The 23,449-nt window shown below is 33.5% G+C and overlaps 1 protein-coding gene across 2 annotated transcripts in view; it reads right to left on the bottom strand.

Annotated features, from left to right (window-relative positions):
• Positions 1–18,635, bottom strand: part of LOC115889412 — a 268,124-nt gene extending 249,489 nt beyond the window's left edge. Inside the window, exon 1 of one of the 2 annotated variants that reach the window (XM_030909400.1) lies at positions 18,058–18,635. In XM_030909400.1, the coding sequence (XP_030765260.1) occupies positions 18,058–18,577 (520 nt within the window). In that variant the 5' untranslated portion in view covers positions 18,578–18,635. Of the gene's footprint in view, positions 1–4,760; positions 5,437–18,057 lie in introns of those variants that run through there. The other variant, XM_030909399.1, reaches the window with a different exon arrangement.
• Between the last annotated feature and the right edge of the window lie 4,814 nt (positions 18,636–23,449).

Genomic DNA, 23,449 nt, shown 5'->3' with positions numbered 1-23,449 from the left:
AAGTAAAGATTTCAGTTAACGTCTCCTTTTTGCTGCCAGGGCTAATCTAGACGTGGCCTACTTTGTCTACCCGGAATCCGAACCGCGGTCCTCGGCCATATCATGGTCAATGGCCTACCGACTTGGCAAGTGTCTAAATCGACTCTTACTCACGAGATATCCGATCTCATTCGGCCTCGAACCGGCGCCGCGGCGTGAATGAGCAGTGTGTGTCAATAGATAACTATGGATAACAGGGAAAATGATGAAAATGTATATTCTTTCACTCGGTAGTGTAATACAGGTACGGATGAAAAGTTATTACTCTTCAAAACAGCTAAATAATAAGTAGGTGGCGCCCCCTACAAGTAGGAGTCATACTGACATCAAAATGGGATTTATCATGTCAAAAAACATCCAGACACCAATTTTAATCCAAATATCGGCATTAGCTCAGAAATTATTTTGAAAAAATCGTAATAAAAATGAAATTTCTACATCCTGTATCTCCGAAATGAAGCATTTTAGGACATAAACTTATACGAACTTTTTTACCTATTTTTATGTGCAGAATGTGCTGCCGAAGTTTCCGGAATACAGCTCGGACCAGCACTCTGTAGAATAAAAATTCAACGGAAAATGGAGGGAAAGTGGCATATTTTCAAATTAAGAAAGATATTGAAAAATATAGGAAATTATTGAATCGAAATATGTGTTTAAACAAAAATATAGAGAAGAAATAACGACAACTCTCCAATCGATTAGTCTCAATCATTCCAGATTATTCAGTAAATCAGTCATTATTTCTACTACAAAATTGACAAAAAAACATTCACTTCACTTTACTCGGTAAGCAAGTCTAATATAATTAAGAACAATAATAATATGGCAATTTTCAAGATAAAATATATTCATAGGTATTTATGAAAAAAAGAAAAAAATAGTATTTTGCCACTGAAACAAATCTAAAAAATATTTTTTTTGTACAACTTACACAAACAAATTTGCTATATGAAGAATATCGAAAACTGTCTTAAATAGTACATCCCTACAAAGACATGTTAAATTGTTTATCAACAATATACTTCGACAAATATAATAATGTCGTTATATTAACAAGCATTTTAATGAGCACCTTCAAAATGAATGAAAATAAAACAAACAAAAAAAAATATACTGATAAAATTTTCGTGGCCTTCATGCAATTCTTAACTGCAAGGTATTATTACATACTTTTCATATCTCTCTGAATATGTGAGGATATTCAGGCTTCAGAGAAAATATAGAGGAACCTTAACATAACAAATATTAAGCATTGAAAAAAGAGAACTTTCTGTATGATTTTTTTAAGAGACTACAGTGATGTGAGTAACAATGTGGTGTCCAGTGAGGCGAGGGAAAATTAAAAGAACTTGAGCTCTATTATATTTTACAAAAAGTTTTTTTTCCGACACACGACAACAGAAAAAAAGCAGATGACATCCATACCAATCAATTTATTTTACTAAAAAAAAAAGTTTCTAATATTTTGAAGTTAACTATGGATGCAGTTATTTTATATACAGGGTCGCTGATATGTATGGAAACGGTCGAATATTGGGCAAGTATACGAGGTCCCGCAAAAAGTTAAATACATAAGTTATAGGGTTTTTAAATGCCTAACATCTTGTAATAAATTTAATTATACAAGGTGCTACAAATTCGAGGTACGAGCATTGGTATCTCGGAAACCGTAATAGATACGAAGATGGTTAAATTGGGGCAAAGTTGCACTTTGGGCTGTTCACCAAGATGCCATCAAAAAAGTTTTAAAAATTTCATGGATTGCTGAGTTTTTTGGATTAAACGGATTTTTTTGGAAACTAATTTTATTTTTTCCTGTCGATACTTTTTAGAAAATCAAAAAACTAATTGCACATTCTCATAGCCACTTTAGTAGGGCTATCTGATAGTATTTTTAGATTTTCAAATTAGCTGATAATTTGTGAGATACAGAGGCCAACATAATTTTTTTAAATACGGACCTGCATTTTTTATTTCAGATTTTGAAAGAACTCAGTCTCCTGAGTACAAAGATATTCCACACTTTATACTTTTTTTGTTTTGGGTACCTTAACAGCAACAAAACTATTTAATTATTATTTTAAAAAATCCGACTTAAGTCCAACTCTGTTTTTAAATTATTTAAACTGATTATATTCATCGCAACAATATTGATCAGTGCTAATTAACATTGAATAAGGAAAATTGGGCCAATTGAAAGATTCAAATAAATAATATCCAGATCAGCAATTTAAAGATATTATTTTTCAGTCTTCTTATTGTGAATATGAAATTCTCAGTGTCCGATCTAATAATTTGCATAATATTAATCGTAGTTATTATGAGTAAATTAACTTCTACAAACTATTATTTTCTAATGTTTTACATAGTCTACATGTTCGAAAGGGTTACCACCCTCCCTATTGCACAAATTTATTTTTCGTTCAATTTTATTTATAGCTTTTGAATAGATCTTCTTATACTTTCGAATGCATTTTGTACTCTTTATTATAACTGCCGAGATGTGTTGATTTCACTTTTTTTTGTAAAATTTGGACCTGTCGAATTACTTGATGTCATCAAACGGTCCAGGTACCTGGCCATTATACTGCTCTACCATTTCCAATCCATCTTCAGAGGAAATTATTTGATTGTTTATATTACATTTTATTTTATTATTTTATTGCATTTGATTTTCCGTATTCAACCCACGTCACTGTTAAGTTTGAAAGCTTATTAATATTGTAGCGACGAATATATTAAATATTAAAAAAAATAGAGCCGGACTTGAAATTAGTTTAAATAAATTGTGTCCAAATTTCCAAAACAAAAAAAAACATTAAGTGTGGCATATCATTGTACTCAGGAGAGCGAGTTCTTTCAAAATTTGAAATAAAAAATTCAGGTCCGTATTTAAAAAAATTAAGTTGGCCTCTGTCCAACAATCTCACAAATTATCAGCTAATTTGAAAATCCAAAAAATACTATTAGATAGCCCTAATAAAGTGGCTATGACAATGTGCAATTAGTTTTTTGATTTTCTTAAAAGTAACGACAGGAAAAAATAAAATTGATTTTCAAAAAAATCCGTTTTTTCCAAAAAACTCAGGAATCTTGGAAATTTTTAAAACATTTTTGATGACATCTTGGTGAACATCACAAAGCGCAACTTTGCCCCAATTTAACCATGTTCGTATCTATTACGGTTACCGAGATACCAATGCTCGTACCTCGAATTTGTAGCACCCTGTATAGGGTCGGTAATAATAGCAATGGCACCTCAAAGATTCATTGTCTTAAATGGAACCACCTGTATATTATTAGTTATTTTAATTCTTCCTTCAATTTTAAGCAAAAATTGTAATACACATAATGTACAGCTGGTTCCAATAAAATTGAATACGATTTAAAACATATTTTTATTATTTCGGGCAGTATATTCTATGATACCAGTCCCCCATTTCTCTACTCATGTCATGCTGACGTTCTGAAAAATTTATTTGCCACTTTGTCAAAAGCAAATTTGTTTTATACAATGTCACAATAACCTTAACATGTCAAAATACTTGACACATAAATATACATTGCCCAAATATTCGAAAAAAATGTGTAAAGAGTCGTATTCATTTTTTTTGGAACCAGCTGTACTAAATCCAGCGATTTCCGAGATGTCGAGTTTTCGTTTTAAAATGTTTTTTTTTGTATAAACGAAAATTTTGTCATTTTCAGACTTGATATAATCTCATTTTATACATCTATAAATGCTAACTTGAAAACTAATGTCAAATATTATTAAGTATCACAGTTTCCGCAGAATAGCATCGTTAAATAAAATCGAACACATCGAAATTAATTAAATCGAATTGCTTACGTGATATTTTCAAAAGTCAGTAACTTGGAAACGGTTGATTTGAGGTATACATTGTGTGATTTCTATTTTTGCTTAGAATTGAAGGAAGAATTGAAATATGCAATAATATACAGGAGGTTCCATTAAAAAAATGAAACTTTGATGTGCCACAACTTTATGACCGACCCTGTATACATAAATTTATTACCCACCAATAGACATTTAAAAACCCTATAACTTTAATATGTATTTATTTTTTTGCGGTACCTCGTATATTTTACCCAATAATCGACCGTTTCCAGAACGATAGGTAAATTATAGATTTTAGTACTGCAGAGAGATAATAAGGTACTGGTTTTAAATTAAGACTAAAAGTCAATTAATGAACTTTTAAGGTATAAAATGCAGTTGTGTTTTATTTATTCCTGTGCAATATTAAAAAAATATATTTGTAGGTAACATACGTTATATTAATGATAAATATAATAATAATTACAGGGAGTTTCTTTAAGTTTGAAAGTAAGAAATAGTTATTTTTTATATTTTTTGGTATGTGGTGTTTTGTTTAAAATACACTCTTGTTTGTTTTGTATTAACACCCCCCCCCATACCGTAATTTAAAAAAAAAATTACCCCATTAGATTATTATATATTTTAAAGCAATCAGTTGTCACTCAAATTTTAAATATATTAATTTCATGCTACGCGTTCCAATTATACCAACTTATTTCTTTGTAAAATAAAATAAACTACTTTGAAATTAAAATGACAGACCCATCTATCACTGTTAAGGATATTGTCGTTGGACTGATTATAGTTAAAAGCTCGGTTTAAAGACTTAGTTAATTCTACATCTGTCGAACGGTAACTCAAGAAAAATACAACTTACGCTTGTACTCATAGGACTGTATATCACCCGGTATCCCTGTGGGTATTGAGGTACTGGTCGCTGGTACTGTAATCACTGGTGACTGCCTGCGTCTGCCAACGTACGATGTTGTACCGTGAGGTGAAGGATTATTCGAAAACTGCGACGATACTGACGAATCGCAGTCAAAATTAGTCATATCGGCCTTCGGAATAGGAGGACTAGGTGACTTTGGGATGGTACTCTGGTCTAAGTTTCCCTTCCTCAACATCTCCTCATCTAAAACCTGAGCCCTCCTCATCGCCGTTTGCCTTGCCATCACTTTTTGTTTTTCCAAAGTCAAGATACACTTGTGACACTTGCAGCTGCGATACATGCAGTACCTCTTGTGGCCCTTGAGGAGCACCTTCTTGAAGTGGTTTTGACAGCGGGCGCATTTGGGACGGCTGCGCGGTGCCGAAGATGAGGAGGACGGTGACGGAACAGTACTCCCGGAAGTACTGCCACCCCCGGAGAGGTTTATCTTCGAATCCAAGGTCGAAAGTCGTGGAGGAGAATCGGCAGACATTAGAGTTAACCGGTGCACACGTTGTAATTATTGGCGCGAGAACTAAAGCACTAAAAGCGCGGAAGTGCAACAACAGTGGATCTGCAGCAGGAGGACAGCGGCGCGGCTTGCGTCGTTTTTGAGGTAGTGGGGGCACGGCAGAGCAGTGGCGGCGGTTTGTCCCACTGGTTATGAGCGGCAAGGGAGAGGGATTGTGCACATGCGGCGGATAGCAGTTTCGAGCGCGTTTTATGCGCTCGTAATACCGCCGACTGGATTTTGATAGTAGACTAGGGATGGCAACGATATATCGATAAAGTTCTTATAACGAAAACGAAGGTAATAAAATATATCATTGGCCTTGTTAGATACTATCGAAAATTAATAAAATACTAGATTAAAGATTACGAAACCCCTTACCCTTACAGTGTGTCTGAAGAGAAATGAAAAATAGGATTATACAAAGCAATTTATAGACAGTTTTAGATCTTGTAAACAATAACTTGACATCACAAGTAATACTAGCTTATCCAGGCCAACTTCACAACATCTTTCGAACTAACATTGGATACATCAAACTATTCTACATTATACTTACTATTCTACAATTGAAGAATACTTCTGGTAATTTTACAATTCAAATATGTTTGCCTATACCTATAGAAATTTATTGTTCAAACAAGCTATAGACTATTACCACCTATTACAATGGTTATTCTCACTGAAAAAATCCAATTCAAGATTGGTTAGATTTTGACTACACTATCTATACGAAGATGTAAAAAATAGTGCGATAAAATTCTTTGAGTGATAGCTTTTTGAAAAAAATAATAGATGGGTTATACAGGGTGAGTCTTAAATAAGTGCAAATATTTTCAGGTAGAAACAAAGAAACATATTTTCTCTTTACCATTTTTCAAATAAGTCCAAAATAACCAGTTATTTTATTTTTAAAATTTCAAAAAAAAATAATTTTTTGCTGAAATTTTGAGAACCAATGGATCTTTTCTGGTTTATTTTTCTTTTAAATTTAATCTACTCTCTATGTTGAAATATTATCAAGAACTTATGCTTTTTAACTAAAAAATTTTCAAATCTTGAAAAATATTTCGCGAAAAAAACTCATAATCCTGTTTCTAGAGTCAAACTATACCACCCCTAAAAATATTTGCACTTATTTAAGACTCACCCCGTATAAAGTTTTTCGATTTGACGTTTTCGTAAAAAAGTTATTTGCTTGTAGAGGACATAAAGGGTGAGCCAAAATCACAATATCACTTTTTTCAAAAACGAAAAACTTTTTTCACATTAAAATGTCGAAGTAACGTGTGGACGCTTATCAAGTGGAGTTTTTGGGTAGAATAATTATTTTGGTTTATATATAGTTAGTGTTCAAACAGCCATGTGCTACTTTCGTCAATTTGAATATTTCACTATAAAATCGGATAGAAAGTTAAAATCAAGGTGCAAAAAAAAACAAGATTAAAAAAATCGTTTTTTTTTTATTTTAATCGGATTTACTTAAGTTTCATTGAGAACCTCACAATTAGTGGAATAAATTACTGGTTTTAAAAATTAATAGAATATCCTAGCAACAGCTTGCGGTAGTCAGCTGTATCCATAGAGAATGCCTAATATTTAGCTTATAAAACAATAAACTTTTGGTTTCTAACCACAATTTCTCTGACGGATGATAATCAAAGGCAAAAACAGGCCCAAGACACTCAATAGTAATTTTATGGAACTACAAATTTAGTTTCTTCCGCATCGCCAGACGGCGCAAAAGACATTAAAGTACAGGTTTCTAATTTATATATGAAGGTGACATGATAGCCTCTATATATTTACTACCATCTATGGTCTAGTTTTGGTGTAGTTGTCAAAATGTTGGTGATCCGTCAAGTTATTTTTAAATCATTTTTAAATAATTATTAATTCAGATATTCCTGATTTGCCGGAAAGTTCGGTGATTGGTTGGTTTTACAATCGATAATTTCGTGTTAGATACCAAACATTTTTATTTTTTAAGACATTTTAGACATCTTAGAAATAATACATTTATGAACAAACTAAAAACAGTTTAATCATAAATAAGTAAGTACATATCATGTACATATGTAGTTGGTTATATAGTATTTTTAGTAATAGTTAAGGGGGGTAGTAGTCTATACTATATTATAATTTATTTGTTAAATCAAAAAAATAGGCGGTATGTGCTCTATTGTTGGTGTTTAAAATGTATGTTTTCATAATTTTATTTTTAGTTTTGAATGTGTTACACTTTTAATGATCTAATAAAACATAAAATATAGTAAACAAGTCTATATTTATTATTTTATATTTTACAAGGAATAATTTTGCGCTTGAATAACGTTACCGTTTTAGTTAGCGTTAATAAAGAACGGAACGCTAAAATTATGTTATGCTAAAACTCTCCATTAGTTTCTTCCGGATCACCAGGTGGCTCTAAATGATGGACTTATTTGTTTTATATCAGTGTCCAATCTATCTCTAGTACGCGACATTAGTCTATGGGCCAAAATGACATTCCTCGCAAACTTTGAAGTATATATAATTATGGTATAATTAGTGGAAAAGTTAAAAGTTTGTTAATTTTTTCTATATTATACTAATTGAAAATTACTACCGAAACACTAATCTTGACGTTCCCAATGCTTACATTGAAATCAGAGGAACAAACTTGTACACTAATTCAAACCACTAATTGCGAGGTTCTGAATGAAGCTTTCAAGTCCTATCCTAAATTGCTATATCTTCGCAACGCTGCCCGATATCGATAATATTATCATATTAATATTTCTACGGCGGCGGCGTGTGTCGTTTTTGCACATCGGTCACTAATATATTTTATTCTGTAAACTTTGCCAATGCCCCTATTTCCGCAAAAAAAGTCACTCGCTTAGATAAAAGATTTTGTTTGAAAATAGTTATGTGTGTCTTAAGAATAAAATTAGTACCATCTAACAGGAGTGGATGGGGAAGTGGAAACCGGCCCGGGAAAAACAGGCAACCGGCCCAAATCCACAAAAACAAAATGACCATAACAAAGAAACATATTTTGTTTATTAATATATAATTAAGGGTGTTTTTCGCTCGTGCGAAAAAGCTCTTTTGCCTCCGGTTAAAAAAAAATAAAATTGTCTTGATCAAAAATTTCGTAAAGACCAATATTGGGTCGGACATCTGAATTTTTACTACAAAATGGTTCAGTCTTACAGGGTTCTACTGCTTTATTTCCATTATCGATAACGGTAATTTGACCATAAATAGGCTACGATTTTGAGAAAATTTAAGACTTCCTGATTCATACAGTTCAGCTGACCCAATCCTCTGTGAAATACATTACTTTTAGCTTTTCGGGTATATACTTTCTTACAAATTGTAGAAAGAAATTCTCTCTTTTCTGCTACAGCAGCAGCCTCGTGTACAAGTGTTTTTAACTGAATGAACAGCGGTCGCCATTAAAACTGCAGCATTTTTTAGGTTATTATATAGTTCTTATCACGAAAGTTTTCCTCTATACTTTTCTACATTTGGCATCTTGTATGATAATGCCATGACTCAAACGAAAAAAACCTAAGCATTACCTAGGCAGTGGATATAAATGTGTTTTGATGTAATACTATGTTACAGTCCCTAATAAGAATATTTGGATTTTCGAGACGTATTAATATTTTATTATCTAATCTAGTTGAAACCTTATTTAAATTTTCTCTGCTGTCTCAGTAACTTTAAGCAAATTCGTTTTAGCAACATTTTAAACAACAATTTAAACTTGGCTTTTAGTCCGTCCCCAATTCAAGCCTTTTCTCCGTCAACCGCAGAGTTCGCGTCAAATTCGTCTACCTTTTTACAAAGGGGACCTCGAAAAATATTGCACCGATGCCCCCAGTTGTCAATCTACGCTATCGTATTCTTAGTATACATTTAGATCGAGACTATTTAAATTTACCTAATGCTATTCATCCTTTTTTTTGCTGCCAGTTAATCATATTTATTAGTTATTAATAAAAGAATAGTGTTTAAAACTATACCTATATATAATATTTTCAGGGGTGGTATATTTCGACCCCAGGAACACGTCTATAAGTTTTTTTGCAAAAAAAGATGTTAAAAATCGAGCACTCTTAAATTTTCCTGTATATTTTAGAAAACTTTTTAGAACTTCTTGTTCATCGCAAATTTTCCCACTGTATAGTGTCTTAATCTCTGATATTACGGCACTAAAAGATATGCAAATACCGAAAAATTGAGGTAGCTCAATTTTTTTTAAAAATAAATCATTTTTTTTTTAATTTCCAAACTTTAATAACTCGATTGGACTTATTTGAAATTCGATAAAGAGAATATATATTATGTTTATTTTATTGAGATATACCAGCCCCGAAAATATTTGCACTTATAGACTCACTTTGTATAATAAAAATTTTCAAACCGAACAAACAACAGATGATTATTAAAATTATAAGTGTCCGAGAGAAAGACATTTTACAATAGTTATTTTACAAATTGGTGTTTATGTTTAAAAACAACTGACGATTATAATGATGCAAATTGATTAGTTAGTTATGGAATCACTAAGGATCTTACGTCACTTTAGTTAGAAGATTAACCATTTAATTTTTGCTAAACCAATTTTTTTTTGAGCTCTGATCGGAACCGGCCCACCAGCCCATCGGGAATTTTCCCGTTTTCCCTTATGGCCCCTGCCATCTAATGTTCAAAGTGCAAAGTACTTATTGCAGAACAAAATGTGTGCAGAAATTATGCAGTAGAAGTTTGAAAAAAAAACTAAAAGAAATTATAATAAATTAGACAAGGCAGAAATTAGCTGGATCAACATACAGCTGTTTCAAAAAAGATATAAAACAGCCTTGACACCAGCATATCTTTTGACGTTGATTATAGATACTCGGGGATAAAAATATAACATCAGAGGAAACTATTTCTGCACTAGAGTTCGCGAATGAAATGTATTCGAATACCGGATGATTTCTGTCACATCAAGATTTTAAAGCAAATCTCTGCCGTTTCGAAATCCAATGGATTCACACGAAACTTTACACGGTCTAACATTTTAATAGGCGGTAAGTAGAATATTATTAGTATATTATGTTATACATATTCAATATATATTTTTCGATTTATTAAAAGTATTTAACCGTTACTACAAGTCTAAGTTTTTATTTGATGAATACCTACTTAAGATATATATTATATTTGTTATAGGAATACTTTTTTATAACTTTTACAGTTATTTCTCGATTTATAATAAGTTTTTAAACAAGTTGATTTTTTTTATTTAAATTCATGACGACTAAATACATGACGACATCAAAAGTACCACTAAGATGCAAACTGGAAGTCGAGGGCAATGTTATCCAGCAAGAGATGAAATTTAAGTATCTAGGCATAGAAATCTCAGACAATGAAGGCAACCAGAATAGCACGATGCCTGAATGATACAATATGGCTAAATAAAAACATTGAGGTGGAAACTAAAGCAAAAATTTACAAGGCAACGGTACGACCAATAATGACATACACTGCAGAAACTCGACCTGATACAGTGAAAACTAAACAACTACTAGAGACAACCGAAATGAGAGTACTACGCAGAATAACTGGAAAGACGCTTCTGGACAGTGAGGGAAATGAAAGCATAAGAAGAGCGTGCAAGGTGGAAAATGTAAATGAGTGGGTACTCAGAATGGACAACAGAAGGATAGTAAGAGTTGCACGCGACAAATCACCGCTAGGTCGCAGAAGTTTAAGACGCCCACGAAAACGATGGAGCCAACTTGTCAGTCTGACCGGTAGAGACAACGAAAACAAACAGGCGATTCGCCTAGTATGAAGAAGGAAGAAGAAGAAGAAGAAATACATGATTAAAATAAAAAAAAATTGGTGGATTTAAATCAAGTTGATTTAAATCTCTGCACCCTGATTAAAACCCATTATTTTTTTATTCTTTCGTATGACGAATTTTATCTAAAGTTATAGGACTAGAGATTAAATACATATATTTATTTACCAAGATATGTTGTAAATGCAAATCCACCTCAAATTATGCACCGGCAATTTAAGAAGCGAAATAAGAAGAAATCGATATATTTTATCGATTATGATTACAGTTCTTTTTATGTTTTTTAATTAGTTTTCATTTTAAGCCGTATGGTCAAAGAGAGAGCAGTAAACGAAGATACGCTGAGCTGTAAAAGAAGACTGTAAAAATTATTGAGCGTAATACCAGATACCATTAATTAATTTTATTTCGATATGATAGATGTTGTAAGTACATGTGCAACAAAAAACTATTTATATTCGAAATTGGTTTGTTACAATTATGATTTTTATCTTGGAAAATGATGGCTGCCAGCCTTGGGAAGTCAAACTATCTTACTTTATTAAAACCATAAAAATATACAGGAAATGTATATTCTCTTACGCAAATTACAGGGGTTGGAACACAAAATACAGGGGTTGGAACTTGGAACCTTTGGAGTTACAGTAGAAAAATAAAAAAAATCACACTTAAGCTTCATTCAGAACCTCGAAATCAGTGGAATAAATTAGTAGTTTCAATTAGCCGTAGAAGTTTGTTCACCTAATTTTAATGTAAACATTCAGAACGTCATAATTAGTGGTAGTAATTTTCAATTAGTGGAAAAAGTTAACAAACTTTTGACTTTTCCACTAATTATACTTCAAAATTTGCGAGGAATGTCATTTTGGCCTTTGATTATCAGCCGTCAAGAAAAATTTTGGTTAGAAATCAAAAGTTTATTGTTTTTATATAAGCTAAATATTATGCTTTATTTTCTATGGATACAACAGACTACCGCAAGCTGTTGCTAGGATATTTTATTAATTTTAATTGTTTTTTTAGACATTGTGTTAGACAAGCTTAAAGCTTCATTCAGAACCTCCCAATTAGTAGAATCAATTAGTGGTTTCAATTACACTTTATACGTTTTAGTTTACGATCATTCACAATGTCTAAAAAACACAATTAAATTTAATAGAATATCCTAGCAACAGCTTGCGGTAGTCAGTTGTATCCATAGAGAAAGCCTAATATTCAGCTTATAAAACAATCAACTTTTGATTTCTAAGAACGATTTCTCTTGACGGATGATAATCAAAGGCCAAAATGACATTCTTCTCAAATTTTGAAGTATAATTAGTGGAAAAGTCTACCTCTACCAATTGAAAATGACCACTAATTTTGACGTTCTGAATGCTTACATTGAAATAAAAGAAACAAACTTCTACGCTAATTGAAACCACTAATTTATTCCACTAATTGCGAGGTTCTGAATGAAGCTTTAGAGTCGTTGCACACTTGCCGCGTCGAGCCGTCTATCCGGTGTCAATCTCTCTATTCCATGACAGCTACGGCCAATATTATATGATATTTAAACAATTTAATTTGTGAAATAGATAGCCACATGTCTTCTCTTTATGTCAATTATACAAATATCTTGTCAGCTATACAATTTTTTTGATAGGCAGTTATTTTCCTCTAAAATTGATATCAACATTCATAAAATTATACAGAAAATTTAAATATGTAATAAAAAATGGGGGCACCCATTTAAATAAAAATGTCGCTGTCAACTTCCGGTATGCCGCCATATTGAATATATATTTGCATATCATTGGAGTTCTCTATAAACTTTTAAGGTACACTCACACGGACGACTTTACAGCGACTTTTGAAACACAAAAATGTGGTCGCCTCTGGAGAGTAACGATTTTAAATGGAAATCCGGTGAAGCGCTCACACGGGCGACAAAGTCTAGTCGGTTTCGGCGACTGTCGCCGAACGTGGTCGATGCCGTCCACAGAATTGTCGCCGGCCTGGTACACTGGGTAGTATTAACACTGGACGCGCGTTTACAACACCACGACACCAACCATGTTAACACCATCAGCAGATAATTCTAACATAGTTTTCATTTTTAATCTTCTGTTGATGACGCTAACATGGTTCCGAACAAAGGAGATTTTTTTATTGATGTATAATAGAGTGTATAATATAAATAATAATATAATACCTATACCGATTGCGTCTCAAAAGTGGCTCACCCCCTATAACTTTTTTAATTTTTCATATAAAAAACGAGATTTGGTATGTTAGTATATGACATAAAGTAGGATTGATTTAACGTATTTAATTGTTTTCGTCCACTTTCTGTTTTACCGGAAATGACTATAACTTTTGATTTTTAAATGGCACCCTCGGTATTATTTAACTTTATTCGATAGAAAACGACACTCTGAATAGAATGAAATATCATATAAATGTCAACTTTTGATATTTTCGCTTAAAACAGAATTATATTTTAAATTTCAATCTGAGTGCCATGTCTGTGTTAAAAACATTCATTTTTAATCAAGGAGCCTTGGAAAAATAGATTTGATCGTCTAATGTTTTTAGTGTCTTGTCCTGGCCAGTTAAGATGCCCAAATCTTATTTTTATTCATGTCCCAATTTTTTCAAATGGAAGGGTGGCTCATTAGCATATTTGGAAAAAGCATTTTTTTACGAATAATTTGGTACCACACACTTGGTATTTTGAGTTAAATTGTCGTTATCAATCGCATGTTGCAATTTTAAATAAACCATATTCGAAAATGTCAAAAGTTGACATGCGATATGTCATTCTATTTCCAGTATCATTTTCTATCGAATAAATTAAAAAAAAATACGGAGGGTGCCGTTTAAAAACCAAAATATGTAGTCATTTCCGGTGAAACAGTTAGTGACAGAAAACAATTTAATACACCAATTAATCCTAACTTATGTCATATATTAACATACCAAATCTGTTTTTTTGTCTAAAAAAATAAAAAAGTTGTAGGGGTGAGCCACTTTTGAGACGCACCCGGTATAATATAATTAATAATATAATATATAATATAATTAATAATATAATATGTAATATAATCAATAAGATAAGATATTAAATAATATCGCAGAACGTTTCTCAACTTCTATACAATCAGTGGCGCAACTAGGGGAGTGTTCTAGAGGAGGATTAGCCCCTCCCTCCGATGACTGGTGCGGATGGTTTAAAATTGATTTTAACCTCTAATCAATATTATCTTATAGTTACCTAAGCCCCCCTAAAATACTTAAGCCGCCCTAGAAGCCTGATGTGTCTAGTTGCGTCCCTGTATACAATCAGGTAGGTACACTTAAATATTTTGGTCACGTTAATGTTATGAGGAGGGATACTGATTGTATGGAAAGACTCATTATACAGGGCAAGGTTTAAGAGTAGGTAAAGAAAAAAACAAAGAGGCCGCTCGCCCTTCCTATGGATACACCAGCTATAAAAGCTCACCCACAAACTATTACTGCTACACGCTGGTAAAGTGAAGCACAACACAGAGAATTACGAAGACAAACTACACACATCACTTGACAACTACATTGCTCTTGTAGGAATATGAGAGAATATAATTATGAACAATGATTTCAGGTGTGCCCAATAAAAAATAGCTTTGACACATGCCATCTAGACTTACTATATACGTTAAATTAAATGTAATTGTCCTTTAAACTTTCAACATTTAAAAATTGGTTTTAGATGTCCAGATATTGAAAGAAAATTGGTATACCAGAATATTTTCTTTTTTTTAATCATATTTTTTGGGACAGTGAGGTGAGGGAAAATCCAAAAGACCTATAAACAGGTCGAACGAGCCTTCACTCATTTCCAGTTGAATTTACATCTACCTATAGATAATTTTACAAAAATTCAACTTACGTTTATATTCATACGGTTGCATATCAGCCGATATTCGACAGGTATCGATGTACTGGTCGCTGGGACTGTCATAACCGGTGACTGCCTGCGTCTCAGCACAAACGAAGTGCTCTCATGAACCGAAGTATTTGAAAACTGCGACGAGAGCGACGAATCGCAGTCCAAACTGGCCAAATCCGCGCTATGAACCGGACTGGGTGCGTTCTGAGGTGCCTGGATCATGCCCAAATTCAAATTCCCGCTCCTCAACATCTCCTCGTCCTGAGCCTGAGCTCTCCTCACTGATGTTTGTACCGCCATCACACGCTGCCTCTCAGTGGTCAGAATACACTTTTGGCATATGCACCTGCGGTACATGCAGTACCTCTTGTGGCCTTTGAGAGGGACTTTTTTAAAATGGTTCAGGCAGCGAGCGCATTTGCGTGGAGCCCGTGGTCTTGGAGAGGAAGTGGTACTTCCAGAAGTACTGCCGCCTCTCGAGGAGATTGTTTTGTCTGAAGGCGAATCGGCAGACATTAGAGATACCGATGAATGAACCGAACACGCGCTGCAATTGCAGTAGAATTAGTAGAACTGAAGCAGAGACAGGAGCCGGAGGACTGAGCGGCACCGCCTGCGATGCAACGTCGTCGTCGATGTGGTGGTGGCAGTAGGGAGGTACAACCGTGCATCGATATATTTTCGATCTTATTGACATACATATTTAAGATAAATATATAATATATATCTTCCAATCATAGAATTCAAATTTATATATTATAATTTAATAGTACAGTATATACCGAGTATATAAGGATAGCGCTTCATTGTTGTCTAGAGATTATCAAAAATCTTGAGATGGTAATCAAAGGTAACCTAGGTCTGTATACGATTTTAATACATTTTACATCCACGCTATATATCAAAAAGTACGTACAATCTGTGATTTGGAGATAGAATAATTGAATTTCAATTCGAAAATTGAAATTTAGAAATGGCCACTTTTTTGCCAATTTTTCAAGATGAGTTGAGTTATATGTTATTAAAATATGTGTGCATCTGCTGGTAGAACGGCAATACACTGGGAAACAATAAACCTATTTTCGGACAGTCAAACCGCATTAAAAGCGCTTGAGGCAACGATAGGAAGAAAGTGTCTCTGATATGGATAACAAGACATATCAACCAAAATGTATACAGTGTAAAGCTTCATTCAGAACCTCGCAATTAGTGTAATGAATTAGTGGTTTCAATTACCCTTTATACTTTTTAATTTACGACCATTCCCAATATTTAAAAAATACAATTAAAATGATTTGAATATCCTAGCAATAGCTTGCGTTATTCAGTTGTATCCATAGAGAAAACCTAATATTTAGCTTATAAAACAATCAACTTTTGATTTCTAACCACAATTTCTCTTGACGGAAGATAGTCAAATGCCAAAATGACATTTCTTGCATATTTTGAAGTATAATTACTGGAAAAGTTAGAAGTTTGATAACTTTTTCTACTAACTGAAAATGTCTACCACAAATTTTCATCTACTGAATACTTAAGCTTCATTCAGAACCTCGAAATCAGTGGAATAAATTAGTAGTTTCAATTAGCCGTAGAAGTTTGTTCACCTAATTTTAATGTCAGCATTCAGAACGTCATAATTAGTGGTAGTACTTTTCAATTATTGGAAAAAGTTAACAAACTTTTGACTTTTCCACTAATCATACTTCAAAATTTGCGAGCAATGTCATTTTGGCCTTTGATTATCACCCGTCAAGAAAAATTTTGGTTAGAAATCAAAAGTTTATTGTTTTATAAGCTATATATTAGTATTTCTCTATGGATACAACAGACTACCACAAGCTGTTGCTAGGATATTTTATTAATTTTAATTGTGTTTTTTAGACATTGTGAATGATCTTAAACTAAAAAGTATAAAGTGTAATTGAAACCACTAATTTATTCCACTAATTGGGACGTTCTGAATTAAGCTTTAAGCTTCATTCAGAATTCGCAATTAGTGGAATAAATGAGTGGTTTTCAATTCAATTACACTTTATACTATTTACTTTACATATGTTCACAATGTCAAAAATTAATAAAAATGTTAAAATTAATAAAATATCCTAGCAACAGTTTGCAGTAATCGGTTGTATCCATAAAGAAAACCTAATATTGAGTTTATAAAACAATAAACCTTTGGTTTCTAAAAACATTTCTCTTGGCGGATGATAATCAAAGGTCAAAATGACATTCCTCGGAAATTTTGAAGTATAATTAGTGGAAAAGTCAAAAGCTTGTTAACTTTTTCCACTAAATGAAAATTCCTACCACTAATTTTAACTTTCTGAATGCTTGTATTGTATTGACGAGTGAGTCCAGGTGGATCCTTCCACTGCGGCCGCGAGGGCATATTGTGGCTCAGTTTCTACAAGCTCTTTAATAGAAAAAGAGCATCATCAAGTTCACCCTCAAGACCCAACCTTTTAAAATTCTGAATGCTTACATTAAAACTAGAGGAACAAACTTCTACGCGAATTGAAACCACTAATTTATTCTACTAATTGCGAGGTTCTGAATGAATTTTTACATAGAAATTAAAGTAACAAACATTTACGCTAATTGAAACCACTAATTTATTCCACTAATTGCGAGGTTCTGAATGAAGCTTTGATCTAACAAATCACATTGAGTTGATACTGATTTAAGTGTCTGAACAAAATTATTAATTTTATCAGCAATATTTTCGGTCGTTTAAATTAATAATTAAATATGGTACCAATGGTGCCTTAAGTCCTAAAAAATACGGCAACGGGACAAGGTCTATACATACGAAAAACTAAAATTATATTTAGAAGAAATAAAAAAATACTTTATGTTTAAAATTAGAGGTCTGGTTGACCACCAGTACAAATTTTTATACTTGTACTAGTTTCATAGCTTTAGTTTTAGACTCGGTTCCATCTGCATGTATAAGAATAATTCAACTTACGTTTATACTCATAGGTCTGCAGATCACCCGGAATTGCCATAGGCATCGAGGTACTTGTCGCTGGTACTGTCATCACCGGCGACTGCCTGCGTCTGACCACCAAAGCACCCGCTCCATGTGGCGATGGATTCGAACACTGGGATGATACCGACGAATCGCAATCCACAATAGCCAAATCCGCGTTTTGAACAGGACTAGGGGTCTTCTGAGGCATCTGGATCATGCCCAGATCCAAGTTCCCGTTTCTCATCATCGCCTCGTCCTGAGCCTGAGCCCTCCTCAGGGCCGTTTGCATCGCCATCACTCTCTGTCGTTCCGACGTCAAACGGCATTTTTCACATTTGCACGTACGGTACATGCAGTACCTTTTGTGGCCCTTGAGTGCGATCTTCTTCCGGTGGTTGCGGCAGCGGGCACAGTTCGGTGGTGTACGTGGTGCCGAAGACGAGGAAGAAGACGTACTTCCTCCTCCGGGGAGGGTTTTCTTCGTGTCAAAATCTGACGGCGAATCGGACGACATTAGATACGGCGCGACCGGCGAATGGACCGCGGAAAGGGTTTTTCGCGAAGACTCGCGAAGTGCAACTGCGAAATGACTGAAACAGGAGGACAGCAAGGGCGACTGCAACTATAAACGTCCTCGTGGAGGTGGCAGGGCAGTGGCGCACGAAGCCTCTATAGTCCGATCACTTTAGATCGAATTCGATGTTAAACCAAAAATGTTTAAAAAAGGAGCGTTGATACACTTAGTGGAGAAGCCCTTATGGGATACAAGCCTCGGAATTCATTTACTGTAAACGACTTTTTATAAAACTTTTTGCATTGTATTGTTAATAAGATATACTACAAAGTTTACCCATTTAAATTCGTTGCTTTCACTTTAGTGTTTCAGGCAGCCGCTTCGTCGGAGAAAAAAGTAGCCGGAAAGAAAGCAGCCGAAAAGAAGGTATATACAAATGCATATACAGGGTGGGCCACTGAAAACTTACAATGGCTATAATTTTTAAACCAAAAAAGACATCAAAAAAATAAAAAATACCGTTTCTATAATATCGAGGGGGAATACATATTAGGTATTTTTTGAACCACCCCGACCTACCCCTTAGTAGGCACCCCTACTCACTTGAAAATCTTAAATGGCAACACCCCACTAGTGGCGCCTTTTTGGAAAGCCCATGAGAAATGCTAAACGATGATCATAAAGTTTTTAGGGTGAAATTGAAAAACTACCCCTTACACGAAAAATTAGGTGGACATTAATGAGAAAAGTGATTTTTTCAGCATAAGTTACAAATTGGGACCCGGCTAACTGAGGTTTTTTTCAAACTACCCCGACCCACTTCTAGGTGCCACCCCCTCACTTCTAACCTCAAGATAGCGATACCCCACTTGTGACACCTCTTTGGAAAGCGTCTAAAAATGCTGAACGACTGTCGAAAAAAAAAAGAACGAAAAAAATAGAGCCTAAAAATAAAACAAAAATGTCACAACGTGTCAAAATCAATAGAATGAATTATTTTTGTATCCATGAACCATTGCGAGAAAAAAAAGCTGGTACAAAGAAATTTATTATAACTCTTAATGAAGACCTCATACACTTTCAGCAAGATGGAGCCCCTTCGCATTATTCTATTGTCACAAGGCGGTGGTTGGATAAATATTATCCAAGGCAATGGATTGGCAGAAGGGGTCTAATCGAGTGGCCGCCAAGGTCACCCGATCTCACTCATTTAGACTTTTTCTTGTGGGGTTACACTAAATCCATAGTATACAAGATAAAACCAGGTTCGTTGCAAGAATTGCGGTAGAGGAGAACTGAAGCATGTCGAAATATTCCGAGAGGGACTTTCCAAAAAGTGAGAGAAGAATTTGAAAATCGTTTGTATTTTTGTATGGAACAAAACGGCTGTTATTTTGAGCAATTATTAAAATAAATTATCATTTTAAATTTCTTTTAAATTGTCACACCTACATCTCTTGTCACTAACCAGTAATTAAGTTGAAGTCTGTATGACCATCGTTTAGCAATTTCAATTAGCTTTCACAAGTGGGGTATCGCTATCTTGAGATTAGAAGTCAGGGGCTGCCACCTAGGGGTGGGTTGGGGTGGTTTGAAAAATACTTCATTTGCGTCATTTAACTGGGTCCCAATTTGTAACTTATGCTAAAAAGAACCCTTTTTCCTTAATGTCCACCTAATTGTTCGTGTAAGGGTAGTTTTTCAATTTCACCCTAAAAACTTTATGATCATCATTTAGCATTTTTTATGAGCTTTCCAAAAAGACGCCACAAGTGGAGTGTTGCCATTTAAGATTTTCAAGTGAGTAGGGGTGCCTCCTAAGGAGTAGGTCGGGGTGGTTCAAAAAATACGTCATATGTATTCCCCCTCGATATTATAGAAACGGTATTTTTTATTTTTTTGATATCTTGGTTTAAAAATTATAGCCATTGTAAGTTTTCAGTGGCCCACCCTGTATATACAAGATAGTTCCGTGATCCGAAAAAGCTCTGTATCAGGATTCCTATTTGAGATTTTCTTTCCAAACCTTTTACAAAATATGTGTTTAATGGTAGTTCACATTTCAAAAATATTTTTATAGATATAGTACAGGGTGAGTTAAATATATTTTTATACTTAAGTTTTAGTTCTTCAAATGAAATACTTTATATTTGTCTAGTTCAGTGAATTTGCTATAAAATTCCGGGTCCAAAAATACCTTAATACCATAGATTATACTGAGTGGGTTTTGAATTATGACCACGTCCAGGGACTTTCGTATGTGAACTTGTAATCGAGACAATCGACTTATTGTAAGTTTATCGCTAAGAAACCGCCGTTTGCCAGCTTTTCAAACTTATAATAAATTGCATCTAAGGAACATACCTACCTACATATATTAACTAAGGGACTATAAGAAGAGGGCTAAATGAAGCAAATCTTATGTCAAGAAGGCCTGCTTCGGGACCAGAACTTACTTAAATCTGTTGACGAGGCCCAAAAGCAAAGATAATTCTACTACTTGTGTTAACTATAATATTCTTTGCCAAAAGCAAAGGCATAGTCTTAATATAAAAATTACGAAAAAATGTTAAAAAAGCGAGTATTTCCAACAAAAATAAAACTAATGAGATGAACCAAAAAACAAACTATGAAAAAGACAAACTATGACTAACGAGAAAGGACGTATCTAGATGATAAAATGATTTTTAAATTTCTTGCTGTTTTAACATATTCCACAAGGTGTTTCAAACTTTCACCAAAATAATAACATTTTGTTTTCCCTCGTTTAATTAACAGATGGTGAGTTTCATTTTTAATTTAGAAAGAGATACCAAAAAATCAAATAATTTGGCTTGGTTTGGTTTGGTTTGCTGACTGCTTAAAAAATCATCAAAATCGGCCCACTTTAACAAAATATATTAAACTTTAAAATTCATCAAAGTTTTAAGATGCCTAGTGCCTATTTTTCGTGCCGGTGAATGTATTTCAAAAACTATTCATTTTAGTCATATACTTTTCTAATGAAATTCGCCTTTATTTTTTCCTAGAATCCAAAAATCAATTAACATATAAGGTGTTCCATGACAAAAAACATAATACCACTTTGATGTGTAACTTTTTTTGGGGACACCTTGTAGATCCCTATATAATTTTAGAAAATGCTTTAAATTGACTTACATAAGCTCACAAAATTTCACCTCAATATAAACCTTTGTTCTCCTTGCAAAAACCACGTTGTATATGACGTGCCATCCTGTATAATTCGACCTTATAATTTCAATCAAAATTTCAGTAATTAGAATATAAGCAGAATAGCTATAGCTTATGCATTAGATTCATTTATTTCAATAAATTTACTTAGAAAAAAAAAAAAAAAATTAAGAAGGAAATAAAACTAGATAGAATTTATTAAAATTACTAAAATAAAAAAATCCAATTCAAAAAGCAACGTCAAAAAATGGGTAAACATTTTAGTACTTTATCTATAAAACACAATACAGAAGGTTTCACATTAATACATTGACAGTAATTGAATTCCGATGTAAAAATCTCTGGGCACTCCCACTAATGAAGTAAAACCAAAAAACTTAAACTTTCTATATATTATTGTTTTTCGTTTCATTTTAATTTTTACTTATATTATGTTTATTTGTGATAAGTTTATTAAAATCAAAAATCTAGTTTCTACAGATGCCTAAGTAATACATTGATTTATGTAAGATTGGATGAAAAGAGCTTTTTTATTTTTCCTTTAGGGCATAGAGAAACTAAAGAAAGAGAGTGTTTGAAATGGTGTCTAACAACTACTAAGGGCTGGCAAAGGTTAGTCTTGGATCGAGATTTCCGTATGTAAGAAGGGTACAATGCGTTTATAATGTACTGAACAAAGAAAGGACAGTAAACACGTTGCCAAACGTATAAAATAAACCGAGAAACTGTGCACATCGCTAAGAGACGTGGAAGGGGATAAGCAGATTTGTCGCAGTTGACCGGTCGACTGTCGACCCAATCAATACCTCTATCAGTACTTAAAGTTCTAGGGAAAGGTGTACGTCATGCGCTCAGCTTCACGATTTAATTACGTCTCGTGATACTTGATTTGTTTATTTATTAACGAGTCGTTGTAATTTTCCCTATAGCTTGAATTTTTTTAAGTGCAAGCTAGAAACACTTTTTTGGTAAAAATAAATGGAATTGAGTGGGTGTTCGATAGTGGTCGCGCTATTAGAACTCGATATCTCGAAATCTATTAGAAATAATATATTGTAGTTTTTTCAAGAATTTTGTTAATATTTCTGCTGTAGGTATTTTCTTTGTAGACAGTATGTGAAAATCTTTATCAATAAAAAAATTACACGATTGCTGAAAATTGCTATGCTCTAAAAGTAAATGGATGGATTGTTTACAATTTTTGAATGGAAAAAACAACCTTATCGATTTTTTCTTATGTAAACATATTGGAAAATATCCGATCTTGAAAATAAAAAAAGTTTCAATATCTAAAGTGGTTCTTGAGTTATAGCCTGTTATGTGTTAAAAAGTTGAGTTTTTAAATTATCGCGATTACTGACGTTTTCTCGTTAAAAAAAATGACACCCTAACGATATCCTTATAATTCAATTTCAGATGCTCAGAAACATGTCTAATGATTTTATCTAGTTATCTCTTGAAAAAAAAGTCTTTTAAAAATAAGCGGTTTGCGATCGTGATTTTACTTTACTTGATAGGGAAAGGCGTATCGGCAACGCCGCAACAGCACACCGTCGCTCGTCGCGTCGGTCGATCGCATTTCTCTCACTCCGACTTAATAAGATCCCTATGCGCTTTACTTCCACACATGTAAATGCCGACCCAAAAGTAACTGTTGCCAGCACGGTATAATGTTGTACA

This window comes from Sitophilus oryzae, unplaced genomic scaffold, assembly GCF_002938485.1.
Source record: "Sitophilus oryzae breed Bouriz unplaced genomic scaffold, Soryzae_2.0 scaffold_813_pilon_pilon, whole genome shotgun sequence".
In the NCBI taxonomy this organism is placed as follows: Eukaryota; Metazoa; Arthropoda; class Insecta; order Coleoptera; family Curculionidae; genus Sitophilus; species Sitophilus oryzae.
Note: the sequence above shows the minus strand (reverse complement) of the source record. Positions and strands in the feature narration are given on the sequence as shown.